The sequence below is a fragment of the Sycon ciliatum genome, chromosome 2, assembly GCF_964019385.1.
Source record: "Sycon ciliatum chromosome 2, ocSycCili1.1, whole genome shotgun sequence".
In the NCBI taxonomy this organism is placed as follows: Eukaryota; Metazoa; Porifera; class Calcarea; order Leucosolenida; family Sycettidae; genus Sycon; species Sycon ciliatum.
Window position 1 is genome coordinate 19849411 of NC_088644.1, and position 20737 is coordinate 19870147.

Here is a 20737-nt window from a genome sequence, read left to right on the forward strand (position 1 = left end):
CCCCCCCCCCCAAACAAACGAATATCTTCTCTAAAAAAACATCGAATTATCAGAAAAATTTATGTGGGAATCGTATTGACAGAAATCGGTCCTGGAAAAACTTCTAATTAAGCGGTATGTTCGAATTAAGCCATATTCAAATTATCAGGATTCCACCTGTATAGTAAAGAAAAGGACCAAGGAACTACAAGTCACACTATAATGTCCACTAACACCACCAGTTACTAAACAATCAGCTTATGCAATACCATTGCATTGACATTGACGTGCTAGAGCTGATAGCCAGTTAGTTGTAGAACGTCAGTACGGTCGGTCAGTGTCGTACAATGATATCGTATGAGCTGATTGTTTAGTAACTGGCGGTGTTAGTGGACATTACAGCGTAACTTGTAGTTCCTTGGTCCTTTTTCTTTTCTATAAATTAATCCTTGGCTCTCCGTCCAAGGGTATTTCATGTCAGTTGCTTCGCGACCCGTTAAAATGTTGTCACGAGTCATGACAAACACTGCAAAGATATGTCCATGAAATTCTCAATGGGGGCTTAAAAGAGCGGATCTATCTTGTACTCGTAGTAACGAGCTTGGACATTTGGCTCTGCACCTCTTAGACTTACTTGCTGTCACTATATAATTATTTTGCATTGAAAGAGCAAGTCATAAGTTTGGACGACAAGAAATCAACGCGGATGGGTGTGTACACGGATGACACCACGCTGTACACCATCATGCGATCCAGAGATGACCCTGCTGGCAGTATTGCAGACTTGCAATCTAGCCTGGATCGATTGAGTAGCTGGGGAGAACAATGGCGGGTTCGCTTTGAGCCAACAAAGTCGCAGCTGCTGCATATTGGCAACCACCGCAACTCCTGGCCACTCCCAGACCTAACATTCGGAGCCCATGATATTCTCTGCAGGGATGAGCTGAAGCTCCTGGGAGTGACCTTCGACAGCAAACTCACCTTCAGACGCCATCTCCGCAGTGTTTCTCTTCGTGCTGTAGCCTGGCTAGGATTTCTGCATCGAGCATCAAGTTTCCTTGGTCGTGAAGGAAGCTTGGCAACGTACAGAGGCTTCGTACGCCCTGTACTGGAATACGCACCACTGATATGGATGGGCACAGCCAACTCTCACTTGCAAAGTCTCGACTGAGTACAGCGGAAGGCCCTTGCTATCATTGGTCCAGACGCCTTGCTGCAGAGCCTAGCTGCCCGCCGCCAAGTGTACGCTCTAACGTACATATACAAGCTGATGTGCCTGCAAGACCACCCACACCTCGCTGCGCTCCTGCCGCCTCGCCAGGAAGCTAGCCTCGTCCCACGGACAAGGTCGCAGCTCTGTGTCCGCCATCAGCATCAGCTACAAACAGTGCTCCTCCCTACGGCCCCCAACTTTCTCCAGCGTTCGTTCCCATATGGTGTAGTGGATGAATGGAACAGGCTGCCGCAAGACATGTTTCCGGAACCGATGCCCCAGTTGAAGTCTCTCCAATCCTTCAAGATGAATGTTCACTGCCACTTGCGTCAAACTAATTGGTTCTGGGCAACGGATTCCCTGTGAGGCGGTGTCACCCGTCAATGAGCAACTACCCTCGTCCATCATCTCTTTACTGTTTTATTTTATTTTATTTCTCTTTCTCGTGGCTCTCTCTCTCTCTCTCTCTCTCTCTCTCTCTCTCTCTCTCTCTCTCTCTCTCTCTCTCTCTCTCTCTCTCTCTCTCTCTCTCTCTTTCTCACTTGATCTCCCCCCCCCCCCCCTCCCTAGCTGCATTCCTATCGATGCCTGGGCATAGGCTATGATTCCGAGACCTCCGGTCGGATGAGCCTCGCCAACCACATTGGCACATCGCCCCTACTCCCCTTTGTCTTGTTGTCCAGTGTCACCTCAGTTGTCCTCTTTCCCTGATTATTAGTAGGGCTGTGTTTGCTAGTAAAAAAATAAATTAAAAAATTAAAAAACTGTACTGCTGGGTTCATACCCTACTCAATATGAGTTTCACAATGTTGAAGAAGAGTGCCAAAACTGTCTCAACTCTGTCAAACAGCAACAGATTCCAACAAACGGGACACGGTGGGAAAGGTGTTTCACATGGTTTCCAGAGATATAAACTTATTTCCCCAATAGAACAATGGTCCGAGTGGCAACAAACACTGGCGGGAAAGCCTCAGGCCAGAGTCAGGGTGGTAATAATGTGGCTTACTTGTTGATGATAGAGCGGCACTTGTTACCAGCTTTAGTAACTGACTTGCAATATCCGGCATCACGTGATTGGCCCAGTTGCATCAGCTTCTCAGGTTCACCGATCTTGAACGCCACGTCAGAGCCCTGGTTGCGACGAATCAAGTCATCCAAACACACCCACCCACCCACACACACACACACCACGTACACAAACATGTACACACACGCACGAACGCGCACGCACATACACACATACGCACACACACACACACACACACACGCACGCACGCACGCACGCACACACACACACACACACGTGCGCACACGCAGGCACGCACATACACGCACGCACGCACGCACACACACACACACATACACAACGTCTACGTGTGTTGAAGTTGAAAGCCATAGGCTACATGTATGTCCAAGCTTGATTGCAGAAAATACTTCAAATCAATCCTTTTTTTGTACAGAGAGAGAGAGAGGGGGGGGGGGGAGAGACAAGACAATGACATAGAACGCTAAACCGCTGCTTCAGCAGTTGGTAACCTACCGCCTTGTCCATGCTGCCTGGAGCTAATACTGCCACCACTGTGCATTCGGACATTTTCCAATGCTCAGAGTGTGCCTTGCCAAACAGGAACAAGGAGAAGTTAGCTGTTGACGATGATAAATCTGACAGAGTCCAAATCGAATAATTGGTTCCCTGGAGGACAGGATAGCAGAAAGTGGTGTGTGTGTGTGTGTGTGTGTGTGTGCGTGCGCGTGTGTGCGTGTGTGAGTGGGTGAGCGAGACATAGAGGCAAAGAGATGAGACAGAAGTTAAAACATCCCCGTGGAAGTTCCGCAAGGAGAGCTTTCTAGCAACAAAAAAAAAGAACACTGAGGAAGCACTATCAGTGACCAAGTTCAAAAATCCAGACATGTCATGAATAGCTAAATAGCAATCACTGCAATCATGTATGCTGGCATGTTTGTCCATGCACACGCTGTGTATGTTACCATGCATCGCCTGACGCAGGAGAAGCACATACATCTCCAGGGACTGGTATACTGACTGCACACCACTTTGTTTTCTCTTGTAGCAGTGGCTATGATCCATAACGACAGGTCATGATGTGCACCCCCTCCCCCCGCACGCACACCAGCAAATGCTGTGTTCTCGAACCTTGGCTGATTGCTTGACATTCTTCTTGATGAGTACACCAATCGTCACCCAACTGTCTCCCAGTTGTGAGTCGGACGGTTTCTCGTTGACCAGCCGGGGTATCCGAATCATACGCCGATTCTCCATGCGCTGGCTCATAACAGTGGATGAGATGGAAGGGTTTCTGCAGGAAATAAATACGCACAGGTCAAGAGCATCTGGATGGGTTAGAGAGGACGCTTGCATGACGCTTGCAGACACCAGCACAAACAGTTCACCAGCCACACTCCACAACGTGAGTCACGAGTGATACTGGGATGCAATCTTACATTAAATGCAGGCCAGAGAAGATCTCTTTCACTGACTTGTCATCAGCAGATTGCCGCACACTGCCAGTGCGCTGAGTCGACGACGATGATGATGATGTGGAGGTAGCCGTCTGCCGTCGTTCACTGGATTGCTGACGACGACTGGATTGGGAAGTACTTGACGCTTGTGAGCTCTGTGTGCTGGAAACTGCCGACAAAGGGAAACACAGCATGGCATGGACCAGAGCAAAGCAATGTTCAGTTATTTCGAATCTTAGATGGATGAGAACAGGTGAGAATAGTTCCACAGTACCCTCGAAGAATATGTGGCTTGTATGGGAGACTTGTCACTTCACTGGAACTCTTCTGCAAAACCATGAAAAAAGTATTACACAAACACTAGCTAGAACAGTTTTCTCGGCGGAAAATGCAATAAAACTCCAGAGAAGGACAAGCTGCAGGCTCCTCGCAATCAACATCCTCAAAGCTCATGACTTCCACCAGTACTTTCACTGTCTTCTCATCAGGTGGAATACAGGCAACAACGAAACTGACCGAGTGTGATTGTACTGTACTGGACAAGGTGCCATCCTTGCATGTCCTGCATTGACTAGCGAGTAACTCAGTTGCATGGTACATCTATGTATGACTATGACTGTACTACGTACTGCTGACAGGTACATGCCCTGCCGTGCTTGTGCTAGAACCATAGATGTGCATTGTTTGGTGTTCTATGTAGGTGTAGGTATCGCTATTCCACCAGATGGTCGCCAGATTTCCCTCCTTGTGACGACCCCTTAGAAATATAGTTGATTATGGTTGATTAGGTCTGCTGATGTTCTTGCCGACACATTGTGTAATGTAGCTTTCTATTCCTGGTCAGCCTGCTGTCTGTTATGTGCAAGCACCGTACTGATCCTAGCCTAAGCTCCGTAGTCCATGACATGATATAATGCATAACATATCCATGAAAGATTAGTTTTTGAGTTAGACTCTCCAGACGACGTTGTGTGAGCGAGCCAGGTCCGTAGTATTCTACTACAGCTTTTGTGGTGCCGAAACCCGGGATCTCTCGCAAAGGGTTCACAGCGTCGTACCGGCGGAGGACGCAGGAAACGCTCAAGCTCTAGCGGTGGAGCAGCAGGAACAGCGATCTACGATGGCATCGCTGAAGGTCGACAACTTCGTTCGTGCGTATCGTGGCAAAGGGGACGACTGGGAACACTTCTGGGGGAAGTTCAGCGTCCTAGCCAAGATCCAAGGATGGGATACTGCGGAGAAACGAATGAAGAACTTTCCACTGTTCTTGGATGGAGACGCGTTCCTGGTATTCACGCGGATGCCGGCCGACGACCAGAAGGACGAGGAGAAGGTGAACGAGAAGATGAAAGTGTCCTTCAGCCTGACGAAGGCACAGGCGTACCGTGCATTCACGACTCGGACTCTACGAGAAGACGAGTCGACCGATGCGTACGTGGCCGATCTACAGAGGCTTGCGAGCCTGGCGGGGCACGCCGCCGACGATGATAAGGACCCATTGTTGATCGAACAGATGGTGTCCGGATTGCCAAGCGCCTTCGCGAAGGAATTACACTTGTCCATGGCCTCGAAGGAACATTCCGTGAGCGGGTGTTTGGCATCGATCCGAGCTCTGAGGTCAGCGCAGAGCGACTCGCGATTGCTAGCTAGAGCCTCGGAGGAAGTGGCAGCGGCGGCGAGCAGTAGCAGTAGTGGAAAGAGCCAGCCAGTTGCCAGCTCGGCTTGTTTCGAGTGCGGAAAAGTTGGGCACCTCCGCCGAAACTGCCCTTCAAGAAGCCGCGATCGGCGTGGTCGTTCTCAGCCTCGCGGGCTCACGTGCTTCTTTTGCGATAAGCCTGGCCACGTCAAGCGAAACTGCCCTGCACGTGAGCGATGGGAAGCGGCTTCGAAGGGCGGCACTGCTGCTGCAGCTGCTGGTGAGCGCGGAGCTAGCACTGACAAGTGCCTCTGCACAGTGACGAAGGCAGGACAGGGGACTCTGCCCAGGGTGTACGTCGATGTCAAGCCGCGGGACCAAAGCACGAGTGCATGGAAGAGAGCAAGGGCAGCAGTAGACACGTGCGCCACACGCTCTCTGGTGGCTGAGGCTTTCCTTACTGACCATGGCATCGAGTATGAACCCGACACTGAAGTCCAGATGAACGCCCTGAACGGCAGCGCAGTCGAGCTGCTTGGAGCCGTAGAGCTGCTGGTAGAGCGAGTAGAGGCGGGCTGCCCGGTTCATCTTCCGCGGACGCAAGTGAAAGCCTTCGTTGTCCGGAAGTTGGACGCTGTGAATGCAGACGTCCTCGTTGGCGCTGACGTGATTGCGGCTGTCGGAGGAGTTCACCTCGGGTATGGTGACGATGGTTCCCTGTCGAGTGTCCAGTTCGGCGCCCCAGAAACTGACCGTCCTGCCATCGTGGCGGCGACAGTGCCGGCCGCTCACCCTTCTCGGCACGTGACTGTGAGCAAGGACGGAGAGGATGTGGTGCTGAGAACGGACGACAGCGAGGTCCGGTGGGACAGCGCAAGCCAGCGCTGGATCGTGCGATGGATGTGGGCTGATGATGAACCGCCAACCAAACAGATCGGTTCCGGCATCTGACAGTATTCTCGGAAGCGGCTGTCGCCGGAGCAGGAAGCCAGCTTCTGTACCGAAGTCGATGCTTGGGTGGAGAACGGCTGGCTGATGGAGCACGACCCATCCGTACACGGGGAGCCGGCAGCTATCCTGCCTCTGCTAGCCAAGGTCCAAGAACACAAAGCCTCTACCCCAGTCCGGCCGTGTCTAGATTACCGAGCACTGAACGGTGTCATCAAATCCAATCCGGGGACCGAGGCGCCCGTTTGCGCCGATAAACTGCGGAAGTGGCGCATGGCCGGCGATCAAGAGTGCAAGCTAATCGACATCAGGAAGGCCTATCTCCAGGTTCATGTAGACCCGTCGCTCGCCCGCTACCAGGTTGTCGTTTGGCGAGAAAAGCTGTACGTAATGACGAGGATGGGCTTCGGCCTGTCCGTCGCGCCCAAGGTGATGGACATCATCGTCCGCTGGGTGACCCGAGAGTGGCAGGATGTTGATAGCTACGTCGACGATGTGCTCGTTCCGGGAGCGAAAGAGCAAGCTGTGACGTCCGCTCTTCACCGCTACGGTCTGCCGACCAAGCCCGCAGAACCGCTCACCGCGGCCAGAGTTCTCGGTCTCCAACTGTCAAAGGAAAGTGACGGCACGGTCAACTGGGCTCGTAGAGGAGGTGTCAACCTTGGCTTCGAACAGCCGCTGACGAAGCGTGAGGTCTTCAAGTGGACGGGACGCCTGACTAGCCACTACCCAGTGTGCTCGTGGCTCCGCCCGGCATGTGCGTGGTTGAAGCGGCAGGCCTGCTCAGCTGATGGCTGGGATGACGCCGTGCCAGAAGCGGTCGCCAGGTGCTGCGCAGAGCTGGCCGACATGGTCCGGGAGTCAGACCCTGCAAGAGGTGCGTGGCGTGTTCCATCGCTGGATAGCGACGGCTGGACCGTGTTCTGCGACGCGTCGGACGTCGCCATTTGGAGCTTCCCTGCATCACGATGGTACTACGATCGAAGACTGCTCGTGGCTGCGCGAGCCACGTGACCACAAACACATTAACATTGCCGAGCTGGACGCCGTCTTAAGGGCGCTAACACTCGCCGCGGAGTACAAGGTGGAGAAGGTGACGTTAGTGACTGACTCGAAGGCGGTTGCAGGCTGGGTGTCGCAGGTCCTCGGGAACGTCAGACGAGTCAGGGTCACTGGCCTCCACAAGCTTCTCGTTGTGCGCCGTCTGGACATCATTGAAGACCTAGTCGCAACGGCTGGCCTGAAGGTAACAGTTGGCTGGGTACCGACGAACGAGAATGTCGCTGACAGACTGACCCGTGTCCCAAAGAAGTGGCTGCAAATAGCTCGCGTTCCCGAGAGCGACGAATCTCCGGAAGTTGCCGCGTCCATGGCAATGAAGCAGCCGGCGACCGTCATTGGCTGTGACGACGTCTGTGATGCCCAGCGGAAGTGCCCGTTGATTCAGACGCTGGTCAGTGCTATCGAGAGCGACAGCGAGATTCAGCACGCCACCTACCGGAAGATTCGTGAACAGCTCGTCATCAAGGACGGCCAGCTGAGCCGCACGCTCAAGCTGCCTGCACTCGGCGTTGTCACTGTGCCGATCGTTCCGGAGTGCCTTGAGCACAGCGTTCTCGAGTCGGCCCACGTGATGTCCGGGCATGCCAGCTGGAGTGTGATGTACGACATGCTCCGCGCACGTTGCTTCTTCCCCAGCATGGCGGCTAGGTGCCGGGAGTATTGTGACCAGTGCCGACAGTGTGCAGCCGCTAGCAGCCACGCAGGACCCGCAGCGCCGCCGACGCAGCCAGACCTGCCTGGGCGGCCGTGGAGTGTCGTTCAGATCGACACACTTCACCTGGGAGAGGAGAAATCCGGTCAGTACCACTGCGTGTTGGTGTGCGTGGATGTGTTTACGAAGTGGGTCGAGGCAATCCCTCTCAGGCGGCACGATGCGATCAGTGTTGCAGAAGCGCTGACCAGCCTCTGCTGCCGTTGGGGCCCGCCAGACGAAGTCCGTATGGACAATGGCTCCGAGTTCAAGAACGCCGTTGTCCGAGCTCTCTTCGTACGGTTCGGCGTGCGTGTGAAGACAGGGGCCGTACGTCACCCGCAGTCGCAGGGAGGTGTCGAGAGGGCAAACAGGACCATCATCACGCTGATGCGGAAGGTCCTCACAGAAGCAGCAGATTGGAAAACTGAGCTGGATCTGCTGCTCTACTACTACCGCACGAGGCCACACACCACGACAGCCATACCGCCGATGCTGGCCATGTGTTCATGGCAGCCGCGCCAGCTGATCATCGAGGCTGAGGAACCAGAAGCCCTACTGAGCGAGTGGGTTGACCGAGTTGGCGAGACAGCAGCAAGGGTCCGCGACCACGTGGAGGTGGAGCTTGCTGCTACGACTCCGGAGAAGCCAATCACCAAGTTCGAGGCACCCTACACAGAGGGGCAACGTGTGATGCTGAAACAGCCTGGCCGGCGACGCAAGTTGACTCCGCCATACCAGTGCGGCTGGAAAGTGAAGAAGATCATTGCGCCGTCGACAGTAGTCATCACCAGAGATGATGGCGGGGAGAAAGTCGTGAACATCAACCTTCTCAAGCCTGACGTACGACACCCACAGAGTGCCAAGCAGGATGGTGCTCCGCGTCCAGGAGCGACGGAGCAGGCGCACACGAGCGCCGACGATGGGCGTGACGACGGTGATGGTGAGATGTGGCTTGACCAGCCGGAGCCAGCGGACGACGACGACGACGATCGCCCTGCACCGGCTTATGACCTACGTGACCGTGGAACCTTGGCGCGTCCAGCTAGATACAGTGGCTAGAGTCGAGTGGAGATGTCACCTAGGAGAGGGGTGTGATTGTACTGTACTGGACAAGGTGCCATCCTTGCATGTCCTGCATTGACTAGCGAGTAACTCAGTTGCATGGTACATCTATGTATGACTATGACTGTACTACGTACTGCTGACAGGTACATGCCCTGCCGTGCTTGTGCTAGAACCATAGATGTGCATTGTTTGGTGTTCTATGTAGGTGTAGGTATCGCTATTCCACCAGATGGTCGCCAGATTTCCCTCCTTGTGACGACCCCTTAGAAATATAGTTGATTATGGTTGATTAGGTCTGCTGATGTTCTTGCCGACACATTGTGTAATGTAGCTTTCTATTCCTGGTCAGCCTGCTGTCTGTTATGTGCAAGCACCGTACTGATCCTAGCCTAAGCTCCGTAGTCCATGACATGATATAATGCATAACATATCCATGAAAGATTAGTTTTTGAGTTAGACTCTCCAGACGACGTTGTGTGAGCGAGCCAGGTCCGTAGTATTCTACTACAACCGAGCATGATGAATCTTAAACAGTAGTGATGTGATAACAATGGCACAAAAAGAATAGTAGCCAAAACAACACGGTAGAAAGCATAACCTCATACGCACATCAAGGAATGACAAAAGGTGCAAGTGTAAAGAAACCAAACAAGAGTGTGATGTACTGCAATAACAAAAGACAACCAAGAGACAAAACTGACGAGTTGTTGACAATCTACCAAGCAGCCAAAGAGTGAAATAACGCTTTTAGTAGGTGTTACTATCTAGAACAAGAGAAAGGCTGTTGCTTGTGGAAACATAAACTTGCTTGACTGTTCTTTACTGCTAACGATATCGAGGTGCATGAATGTTGTTGACTCTTCTGCCTGAAATTCCCTGACAGATGCGGTAAGCCCATGTCTCCATGACTGCATGTCTCCATGTCTCCATGTGTCCATGACTGCATGACTGCATGAGTGCATGAGTGACGTGTCAACTGTAGTTACTATTACTACATGTAGTACTTCAAGTAACACAATAGATCTCTTTCCGCACAATCTCTACAGCCTTACCAGTATGTGCCATTCTGCCGCCAGATTGCCGAAACAGAGCGTCAGGCGATGGTCGAGCGGCGGGACTGCTTGCAGGACACTGCTGAGCGCCCCGCAACGCTTGCTGCTGTGCAGTTGATGTTGACGTCGACTTCTGCTGACTACTTCCTATAGAACAGTTAGCATACACAAAGCATGTCTGCATCAGCAAGCTACATTCCATTGTACATCTAAACATCCTCAGGCGCTAATATACTTCATATAGAAAAATAAAATGACCGCATTCAACGAGTGTTGAAGGGCAGAACATAGTGTAGGTACAGAGTTCATTTTTACTCTTGTGCCACAGTATTGAATGAGCAGAGTATACTAAAACAATGAAGCACACCAGCAGCACAAGTAGTACCAGTTGTGCAGTCCCAGAAACAAGTGGCTAGAGACAAGCATGATGTAGGCACACAGCTAGTGCAGTCCCAGAAACAAGTGGCTAGAGACAAGCATGATGTAGGCACACAGCTACATACACGTATACGGACACGCACATAAACACACAAACACACACGTACAAACACATGCACGTGTACACACACACATACACACGCGCGCGCTTGTACTTGAAACCGGACATGTGGGTCTCCATGGGACAGGGCAGAGGAGGGAGAATTTGAAAAAATATCCGGGAAAGATGACTCAATTGGCTATTGAATCACTCAGCCGCTGACCACAAAAGAAACTCCCAAATTCTGGGTGAACTTGCAATGATCTCATTTATTGGCTCACCGCACCGCAGTAAGAGCATGCATGCATGCACACATGAAAACTGAAAGCATGATCGGTCGACTACCTGCATCACTTGGTTTCGAAGCCAACTGCGACTGAAGCGTTGAAATCTGCTGCTGCATTTCAGCCATTTTCGCTACGATAAATCAGACAGAAGAAGAAAAGATATAATCCTACATAGAGATTGAGCAATACTACGTAAACAATGCTTAAAAACAGGCAGGCGCCGTGTGTTGTAGCCCCACCGACATCAGTCTGACATGGCCAGGACTCAGTGCACCATCCACATTCTTACTTCAAGCACCATTCAAATATTTTTGAATCTTGATATGAAATGGGCAGGCAACACATTCAACCCCTGGGTTTAGTCAGACGGTGCACTCGCACCACTACAGAAACCTCTCTCCACCCAACCCTGCTCACAAATCAGCAACACAATTACTATACTTCAATTCCGGCACTGTTCCTTCAGGCAGCGGTTTCAACCTAACAGGTCTCGGGTATTTTGGGAAGCACCCATTTATGTTGATAGCAGCTGACAAATAAAGCAGCGCATTTTGCGCTTTGGGATAGCCATAAGTGCTAAAACTTAAGTCGGAGAACTATGACTCGGTGTTCTCCTAGTTTTAACAATCATGGCCATCCTAAAGTGTGTAATGCGCTGCTTTATTTGTCAGCTGTTATCAACATAAAGAGTGCTTCTCAGAAAATCTAGCCAGGCAATATTCACCGTTGAAACAGCTGTCTGAAGGATCAGTACCGGAATAGAAGCAGTTGTGTTGCAGGTTTGTGAATGAGGTCGGCCGCAGAGCAAATGCTCTGGTAATGGTAATAAGAGTGTGCCTTCCTACTGTTTTGAATCTGCCAGTGGTATCATGCCAGATCCACAGTACTCTGCTGTGGTGTACACATCTTGCCATGGCTGGCTATAATCGCCCTCCCCTCCTCCTTGATTGGTCTTGGCCATGAGTGTGTGCGTAGTAATAATAATAATAATAATCTCACAGTGAGGCATGCTTTATGAGTGAGAGAGAGAGAGAGAGAGAGAGAGAGAGAGAGAGAGAGAGAGAGAGAGAGAGAGAGAGAGAGAGAGAGAGAGAGAGAGGCAGCCATATCCGAACTGTCTATTTCGTCCACAATCAGTTAGTGTTCTAGCATGCATTCGATGTGTCGTGACCCGAGGTCGACGACGCGCAGCCATCCTAGCCAGCCTGGCAGACGAGGGGCCAGCACCAGCTGACAAGCGCTCAGCTGACTGATGAGTACGAGTCGTGCCAGCACCACATGTGCACAGTACGGTAACTCACTGCATCTTTTCTATTCACTACATCTCTTCTACTCACTACATCATTCCTACTCACTACATCATTACTACTACGTAGCCTTTATACGCACTTACTACATAATTATACAACTGCTACGATACTGCATAATCTCGCGCCTTGTTCTCTAACTGTAATAGTCTACTAGTATCTTCTTCCGTTCTTGCATGTTGTATCCCGCCGTTATGAGGCGTTCAATTATTATGAACCTAGCTTTGTCCGTTACTTGTCCCCTTGTCCCGCCGTCTAATGTGACTAGTGAGTACAGTATGTGCTCTGATTGGCTGTTGTTAGTTATTGTTATGAATATAAGTCCCTGTCTTTTATACGTTCGTCCTCTCGCTCCGGTACTGCTTCTATCTTGATCTCCTCTTTCTTACTATACCTTTGACCTATCTACAAGGTATATTCTTGGAAATGGAACTCTTGGTGGGCTGTTGAGTGATGGCGTGCATGTATTGTGCACTTGGGATTCTGGGTCTTGCTCACACTTCGTGGCGGTCCTAGTTGGTGTTGTTCGCAACGCAGGCTTTTGACTGACCCTTGGGGTCGGGTCATGACATTTGGTGCTGTGACCAGGATCCGTCACTCAATGTGAACTAATCCTCGGTTCTTTTTCTGGTGTGGCGTTTTTGTCTTATCCAGAATGGCACAGGAAATGATCGAGGAGATCAACTCCCTTACGCAGGAAGCAGGCCAGGGGCAGGAGACTCCGACCATGCAGTGTTTGGAACGGGCAATAGCTCTATTCGAAGGCGTGGGTCGACCTGACCAAGGGCGACACCTGAGGAAGCTAAAGGAAGACTTGGAATTTCTGTCCGTGATATCCTTTCGGATATTGGGCCGGCATGCCGGCCATCGCACTGACGAATCCGAAGAGCCACCGAGAAAGAAAACTCGTAAAAACTCACGTAAGCCAAAAAAAGACAAGGCGTCTAGTAAGAAGGACACGGAAACACCAACGGACTTGCCGACTACCCCCGACAAGTCCTCGTGATGTGCGGCCTCTTTGTTGAATCACACATGTCAATTCAATAAAAGTGTTTTTATCTGAACCTGTTTGCGCTCTGATCACGTGTATGGTGAGGAATGGAGGCTAGGACCAAAACTGTGGGGAAGTCTCATTTTCTTGAGATTGTTTGGTCAGAACCTGGCGGCATGTATACCGAATGTTTTGCGAAACGAAACGTTTTAGTACTGTAATTTCACAAATTTTCGGTGTACTTTTATTTTCGGTACTTTCGGTGCGTCTGTTTCATACCTAAAATTTCAATACACCGAACAAACACTAACACACATAACCCAATAGGGAACTGCTTCTCTGTACCGAAATTTCTGTTCACCTAACCTAGCTTTTTGCTCTCATACTGAAAATATTTCTGAAATTAGAGTATTTTTCAACCCCCACCCACCCACCCTTTCTGGAGGTAAAACGCAGTCCAACAAAATGTTGATTTCAATATTCGGCACCCAGAAGTAACAGGGCATTCTCCATGTACATTCAATAATTATTTTCAAAACGAAACTCCTAAAACCCACCCACCCCAAACGAAAACATTTCGTCTTGAAAATAATATCGGTAAACTTGGACGGCCCCTAATAGACACCCTTAGCAAAAACGTTATGTTGTAAGGGTATTACCGTAAGGGGAACAATACCGAGATTTGGGTTCGACCTTTAGCAAGATGCACGCTATTTTTAGTACGCTGTTGCCATGAGAATAGCTTTTATTTCGTGCAGTACAACCATTCATGGCGCCACATACGCGATACAAGGTGAAATGGGTACGCACTACGCAATATTTGGCCAAAAAACGCACCGTTTGTCACAACGATAAATCAGCCCCTATAATTTTTTTACGTTGCAGCTTCAACGCTATATGGTTGATCAAGGTACGAGTACCGTAAAAAAAATAGCGTTACCGTTGCCATGGTCAAAATTCCGATTTCGCTCAAAGTTGGCTCCTTGTATTCCTGAGTGGACTTTGTTCGCCCATGTGAGAGCATGCATGGTATTCGTTGCTCTAACTTCTGTCTTACATTTCTTGTTGCACCCGCCGGCTACCATGGCTCATTGATGGTCTCCCGACATGTAATACATTCCCTTTGACTTTGTGTCACCGCCAGATCCTTTTACTTCTGGTGTCCGTTTCATGTTCATCTATTGCTCGCTTGCGCGTTGGCATGCAACTCGCGTGCTCTCATGCGTACAGTGCGTACAACGAAGAACTACGTCAGTTCCAGTTAGTTTTTTAGAGTTGGCCGTGGAACAAACTTGTGTTTTTCGCTCTCCCACATTCTCTGCTTCTTCTCCAATAATTATATGAACACTGTTCGCCAAAGAACTCGTTGTGGACGTTGTTGCGAGTGCGTGTCCGGGAGTGAGTTGGGGCGGTCGTGATTATCTAACAGCTTGTGAGAGCATGCATGGTATTCGTTGCTCTAACTTCTGTCTTACATTCCTTGTTGCACCCGCCGGCTACCATGGCTCATTGATGGTCTCCCGACATGTAATACATTCCCTTTGACTTTGTGATTATCCAACACCCACTATGACAGTTTGGTCCAGAGACCCTCCATTCCTGGGATATTGGGCAACCATTTTTTAAATCGACTAATCCAATTTCAGTCCTTGCTGATTTGTTATTGTGGACCAGTTCTTCTTTCCCGTCATGGTGGGTTGTTGTTCAGCAAGTGACGCTTTGTGGTGGCTTCATTCGAGTTTCTGCGAGGGCAGGGGTTATTCCCATAATATTTCCCCAAGTGATTAACTTTATTCAAGACCACTTGTTGGCGCTTGGGGACATGTTGTAGCAGACTATGGTGGTGGGCTACCCCCAATTTCAGGGCTTATGTCCTTGCTGCTACTGGCCGCTGAAGATGACCTTCGTATTAAAGGGGAAGTTAAGGCAAAAATTAAAATTTCACCAGTTGTAGTCTTCGGGGTGCTGAGTCGAATGGTCTTGGTCCGAGGAAGCTGAGACGCTCCCTTCCTACTTGAATCCCAATCGAACTCGCGCACTTCCACCGAAACTGGGTGACTGCGCCCTACGAGATGGGGATTTGTATGCAAAATGTCACTAAAAGCGCCATTTCGTTCTTATAAAAGCACGGATGACCGCGATTGGCCCATATGTTGTAGTCTTTTGGACGCTGAGTCGACTGGTTTTGGTCCGAAAAGGCTGCGATGCAGCGTTCCGCCTTTATTCCCAATCGAACATGGTTGAACAAGCGGTCACGTGCTCCTGCGTACGCCAGTCACCTGGTCACCGTGCCTGCAGGGTACAACTTACTAGCCTGTTTGACCTTTTTTTGGGTGCAGTCCTGTCACTCGAGTTGAACTCGAGTTGAACCTTGGTGTGAAAGTTGTCACCTGCTGGCGTGGTGACCAGGTGATTTGGGTACCCAGGAGCACGTGACCACTTGTTCAACCATGTTCAATTGGGAATAAAGGAGGAACGCTGCATCGCAGCCTTTTCGGACCAAAACCAGTCAACTCAGCGTCCAAAAGACTACAACATATGGGCCAATCGCGGTCATCCGTGCTTTTATAAGAACGAAATGGCGCTTTTAGTGACATTTTGCATACAAATCCCCATCTCGTAGGGCGCAGTCACCCAGTTTCGGTGGAAGTGCGCGAGTTCGATTGGGATTCAAGTAGGAAGGGAGCGTCTCAGCTTCCTCGGACCAAGACCATTCAACTCAGCACCCCGAAGACTACAACTGGTGAAATTTTAATTTTTGCCTTAACTTCCCCTTTAATGGCCGCCATTGGACAGGCTGAATGGATCGATTCGTTCGAGGGACTCAGCAAGTCGCCAGTCGAAAGTTGGATGGCTAAACAATACTAGGTGACTTGGATCGGTGTGCGAACATAGTCGGTTTGGCTGCGCTGTGTTGTTGTGAGCGGCAGTGACCCCTCGTTCTTGTACTTTGTTCGAAGGTGTTTCAGTTTGTGTTTTTATCGATTTTTGATTTTGGTCAATATCTAAAGAACGGAGGATTTCTGGACCAAACTGTTATAGTGCCATATTAGTGGGTGAATGAGGCCCATCTTGGGATAAAAGGAGCCAATTTTGAGCGAATTTGGCCATGTCCGGTGACATTTGGTCGTTACAGACATTGACTGTGTGCCTATTTGAAACATGTTGCTGGTGCAAGAGTGAACTGAAATTATAACGGATCTTAACTCGAGTCGAAGCAGCTTGTTCAAATCATTTCCTGATCTTGGATTGAAAACGATTATCTTACCCAAAATGCCAGAGACATTGGCTTTTAACTTAAAAATCATGATTCACTTTCTGGACTTTTGCATTTCAAAACAAACAATTTCCCTCACCCATCATGGCGTCAAGGTTAGCCTGCTTCGAGTCCTGTTGTGAACTGGAGCTACTAACTGATGATGGTATAGCATCAGCTGCCATGCTAGTTGGGACACTGTCATTGTCACAATCAGTGTCTTGATCATCTATCAAGGACGCAAGTAACTCTGCATCATCTGTTGGTCAGACGATGACACACAAACAAGCAACAGGGAGTGGTGGCAGGAATTAGGCATAATTATACGTTCATGAGTGCTCAGCAGGATGTCTATACGTACCATCCATATCGTCCTACAGTCCAATCCGTTTGGGTAATCGTTCCTCAGCAAACAAATTACAATTGTACAAAGTGTGTCCCACGATTCTCGTTGCTGTTGTCACTTATATGAACATTGATCATAAACCGAGTGCAAGCATGCAATAGAGCATCAAGTTGAGGTGGTGAGCAAATGAAACATCAAATACACTGTATTACATATTGACACTCGCATGAACTGAAAACACGAACACGAAGTAACTTTTCGATCTTTGTCGATCACTGATCATGCAGATGTTTTGTGTGAAAAGAGGATTTCCAAAATTCCCGCCATCTGGAGAGTCACACGTGCGCTTTCTGTCAGCTGACTAGACTCAGGACGTAGCAGAACAGCTTCACACTGCACACATGCATTCAGAAAGAATCTTGTCACTCGTACAACTGTAGAGGCGACGGTTTCAAATAGGAAATAGGTTGCAAACCGGAACGGACTCAATATTCACTTTCTCTCTTGGTATTTTGATTAGAAAACATATGTCACAGTGAGACTACGATGTGTTATACTCCGAGCCAAAATTTCATGGCTCTGCGATGACCAGAAGCGCCATATCAAGCAGGTGAGTTTTTGACGTGTTGCTTCGCACTGCGACTTGAGTTTTACGACTTTCGAAAAATCAACTTCTTGTCGCAGGTAAACAGCGGCTCGCCTCTCGACAATAAAGCACCGCATACCAATCAAAACTAATGGAAGCACACACAAGGCTTATTGTTACTCTGTACTGGCCGTCGTGGAGCGATAGCAATTACCTAATTTCAGACCCAGAGTGAATTTGACGGGCACTCTAAAACGTGTCCGGTTTGGAGCCACCTCTGATTTGAACTTTTTTGAAGCGAAAAATTGGGCAACTAATTACTTGGAGGCAATGGGTCAACACAAAGGAGTGGCTCAGTTCGATTGACTCTGGCCCCAGAGCAAACTTCAACATGCCAGTTTCCTTCCACAAACATATTTCGAGTGAAAAATCAACGTTGATGATCGTTTTGGGTCTATACAAATTTGGCTGTCAAAACGTTCCGGTATCGAGCCGTCTCCTCTACACTCACACTATTCGCAGAATCCGCACAGCAGTACAGTTCAGTCCAGGGAGTCGTCAAATTATTTGACGACTCCCTGGTTCAGTCCCATGATGTTTTGTTCAGGTTGTTGTTTAACTTTTGTCACCCCATGTGCACAATAATTATCATTTTGACAAGTGGTATGGCATTGGTATTAAAACCGAAACGATACCATGGTTTACTGCTCAGACCATAGTATTAGTAACATCAATACGATACTACATTCAATGCATGTGCCGATACATGCACACCTCCAGGCACCACTGCTGTACATAGACGTGCTTGCGCAATCACGCCATTAGCACCAGAGTAAATACATACTTGCAAGAGAGAACTCTTGGTACTTATGCTAAATGTAATGCCCGGCATTGCTAATGACTAAGGGTTGGTTCACATATCGCCGGTACGCGCCGGGAGTCACCGGCGGTGGGCTTCTTGCAACCTCTCCCGGCGCATTGCGATTGTGTGAACCAGTGCAGTCGTAACAAAATCATTACGGTAAAATATCGCAAGGGACCGCCGGCAAAGTTACAGTGCCCAACTCTTGCGATCTGCCCCGGCGCCGATCCCGTACGATTTTGACCAAAAGTGGTTTGTGAACCGTTCGCGCCGGTGATCGCCAGCTGCCGGGAGCCAGACTTTGTCAAAATATCAAACCAATACTTGTCCTAAATTTTCCTAAATTGAAGCTAGAGAGGAGGTCCGTTCGCCATTCTTGTAGTCGCTTCAAGGCGGCAAATAAGTCAGGATACCAGCCCGTCCTTCTCGGATGATCTGCTTGACCATTGTGCAACTAACTACTTATGAGACAAATACAATTGAAACAAATATAAAAATTTTAATTATAATGGATACATTGGCAAGTTTTTGTGACTTCATCAACGTTTGCAAGCATAATTTCGACACAATCGCTTAGGGTTGGTTCACATAAGCAAAATCGGCGCCGCAAGACATCGGCGGTGAGCCAGCTCCCGATCCGTTGCGCCTACGGTTCGAGTACCAAATCTACTACAAAGACAGAATGTGCCAAATTGCTACGACAGGTTTTCCAATTGAAGCTTGAATTCTTTGTTTCTTCAGTAGTTCAAGGTCTTTCGGTAATGGCCACTCGGTGCAAGTACCTTTTACTGGAGATCATGAAACTACTTCTACTCATTTTATTGCAGTCTAGTAAGCGATTGTGTCGAAATTATGCTTGCAAACCTTGGTGAAGTCACAAGAACTTGCCAATGTCACATGATCCATCATATTTTTTATTTGTTTCAATTGTATTTGTCTCATAAGTTGCACAATGGTCAAGCAGATCATCCGAGAAGGACGGGCTGGTATGCTGACTTATTTGCCAGCTTGAAGCGACTACAAGAATGGTGAACGGACTTCCTCTCTAGCTTCAATTTAGGAAAATTTAGGACAAGTATTGGTTTGATATTTTGACAAAGTCTGGCTCCCGGCGATCACCGGCGCGAACGGTTCACAAACCACTTTTGGTCAAAATTGTACGGGATCGGCGCCGGGGCAGATCGCAAGAGTTGGGCACTGTCCAACTTTGCCGGCGGTCCCTTGCGATATTTTACCGTATGATTTTGTTACGACTGCACTGGTTCACACAATCGCAATGCGCCGGGAGAGGTTGCAAGAAGCCCACCGCCGGTGACTCCCGGCGCGTACCGGCGATATGTGAACCAACCCTTACTAGACTGCAATAAAATGTGCAGAAGTGTTTTCATGATCTCCAGTAAACATGGTAAAAGGCAGCACCGAGTGGCCATCACCGAAAGACCTTGAACTACTGAAGAAACAAAGAATTCAAGCTTCAATCCGCGATATTCATGTTAAAACAAAATGGCGTCACGATTTATTGAAAGTGGTATAGTTGGTGGAACGAGTGTTCAAACCCATTTGAACTTCATACTGTTCGTCTTCTTTTTGACATGCTCCCTTTCCATCGTCCTTAGCTTTTATTTGTTGAGAGCTGTTTTGGCTTTCTCCTATACCTCTGGGGGATGCCAAGTGATGGTTTTGAGAGGCTGGTGATGGCTGTGAGCGAGAGTTTGCCGATCGGCGTCGTCCTCGCTATAGCGATGAAAATACTAGTTACTGCGCACCTGGCAGATATCACAACACGTCGGAGCGTCCAGGAGCAAAGGAATCTTGGGTTTTCACTGGAATCTAGTTCCTCCAGCATCGTGTAGCCCACCGTCGGTGATTGGCGGTCCAGAAAGGTCGAACCTGGTCTTCTGCAGCATCTCGCAGTCCTGCGAGGCACACTGAATACGCCTGTCATGTATTCTACAAATAAAAATCACGAAGTTGTGGACTTTACAGTGATGAGTCTATCCTGTATGCTGCAAAAGACGCAGGAAATGTGACTGGTGTCTGTACACTCAGTGACTGGACGCCAACACCCCAGTCTTCTCCTGCAGGATCTGTTTGACATTGACATTATGCAGTAGGTCGGCATTGACCTGGTTTGGCAGCTATCGTTATAGTATCTGGATGGTTGGATGTAGCAGGTTGGTGTTTGCTCGTCGTCCAGTCCGGAATTTTCTTGTAACTCACGGTGGAGTACGCGCAGGGTTTGTGATCATCCCTGTTCACTTCAATATTATCAAACACAACGTTCCCTTTGTCACTCATCTTATCCTGAGTACTGAATTTGCTGACAATATTGCACCATACTTGTCACAACCTACCGCCACTGCTGGCGGTGGCGACTGGTTCGTCAATGGCGGTGACCAGGCTGACTGACTAGCTTCGAGACAGCGGCCTCGTTGTCAATCCCGCGGCAGCCTAAAGGTTGATTTTATTCATCCAGCCTCAGCGCCATGTTGAC

At 49.3% G+C, this 20737-nt stretch overlaps 1 protein-coding gene across 1 annotated transcript in view; it reads right to left on the minus strand.

Annotated features, from left to right (window-relative positions):
* Nucleotides 1–17056, minus strand: part of LOC135809086 (protein MCM10 homolog) — a 39043-nt gene extending 21987 nt beyond the window's left edge. Inside the window, exons 1-8 of the mRNA XM_065322348.1 lie at nucleotides 16811–17056; nucleotides 16550–16708; nucleotides 10954–11025; nucleotides 10131–10277; nucleotides 3656–3842; nucleotides 3348–3510; nucleotides 2733–2885; nucleotides 2199–2323 (exon numbers count right to left, since the gene is read on the minus strand). Of these exons, the coding sequence (XP_065178420.1) occupies nucleotides 2199–2323; nucleotides 2733–2885; nucleotides 3348–3510; nucleotides 3656–3842; nucleotides 10131–10277; nucleotides 10954–11025; nucleotides 16550–16708; nucleotides 16811–16817 (1013 nt within the window). The 5' untranslated portion in view covers nucleotides 16818–17056. The remainder of the gene's footprint in view (nucleotides 1–2198; nucleotides 2324–2732; nucleotides 2886–3347; nucleotides 3511–3655; nucleotides 3843–10130; nucleotides 10278–10953; nucleotides 11026–16549; nucleotides 16709–16810) is intronic.
* Between the last annotated feature and the right edge of the window lie 3681 nt (nucleotides 17057–20737).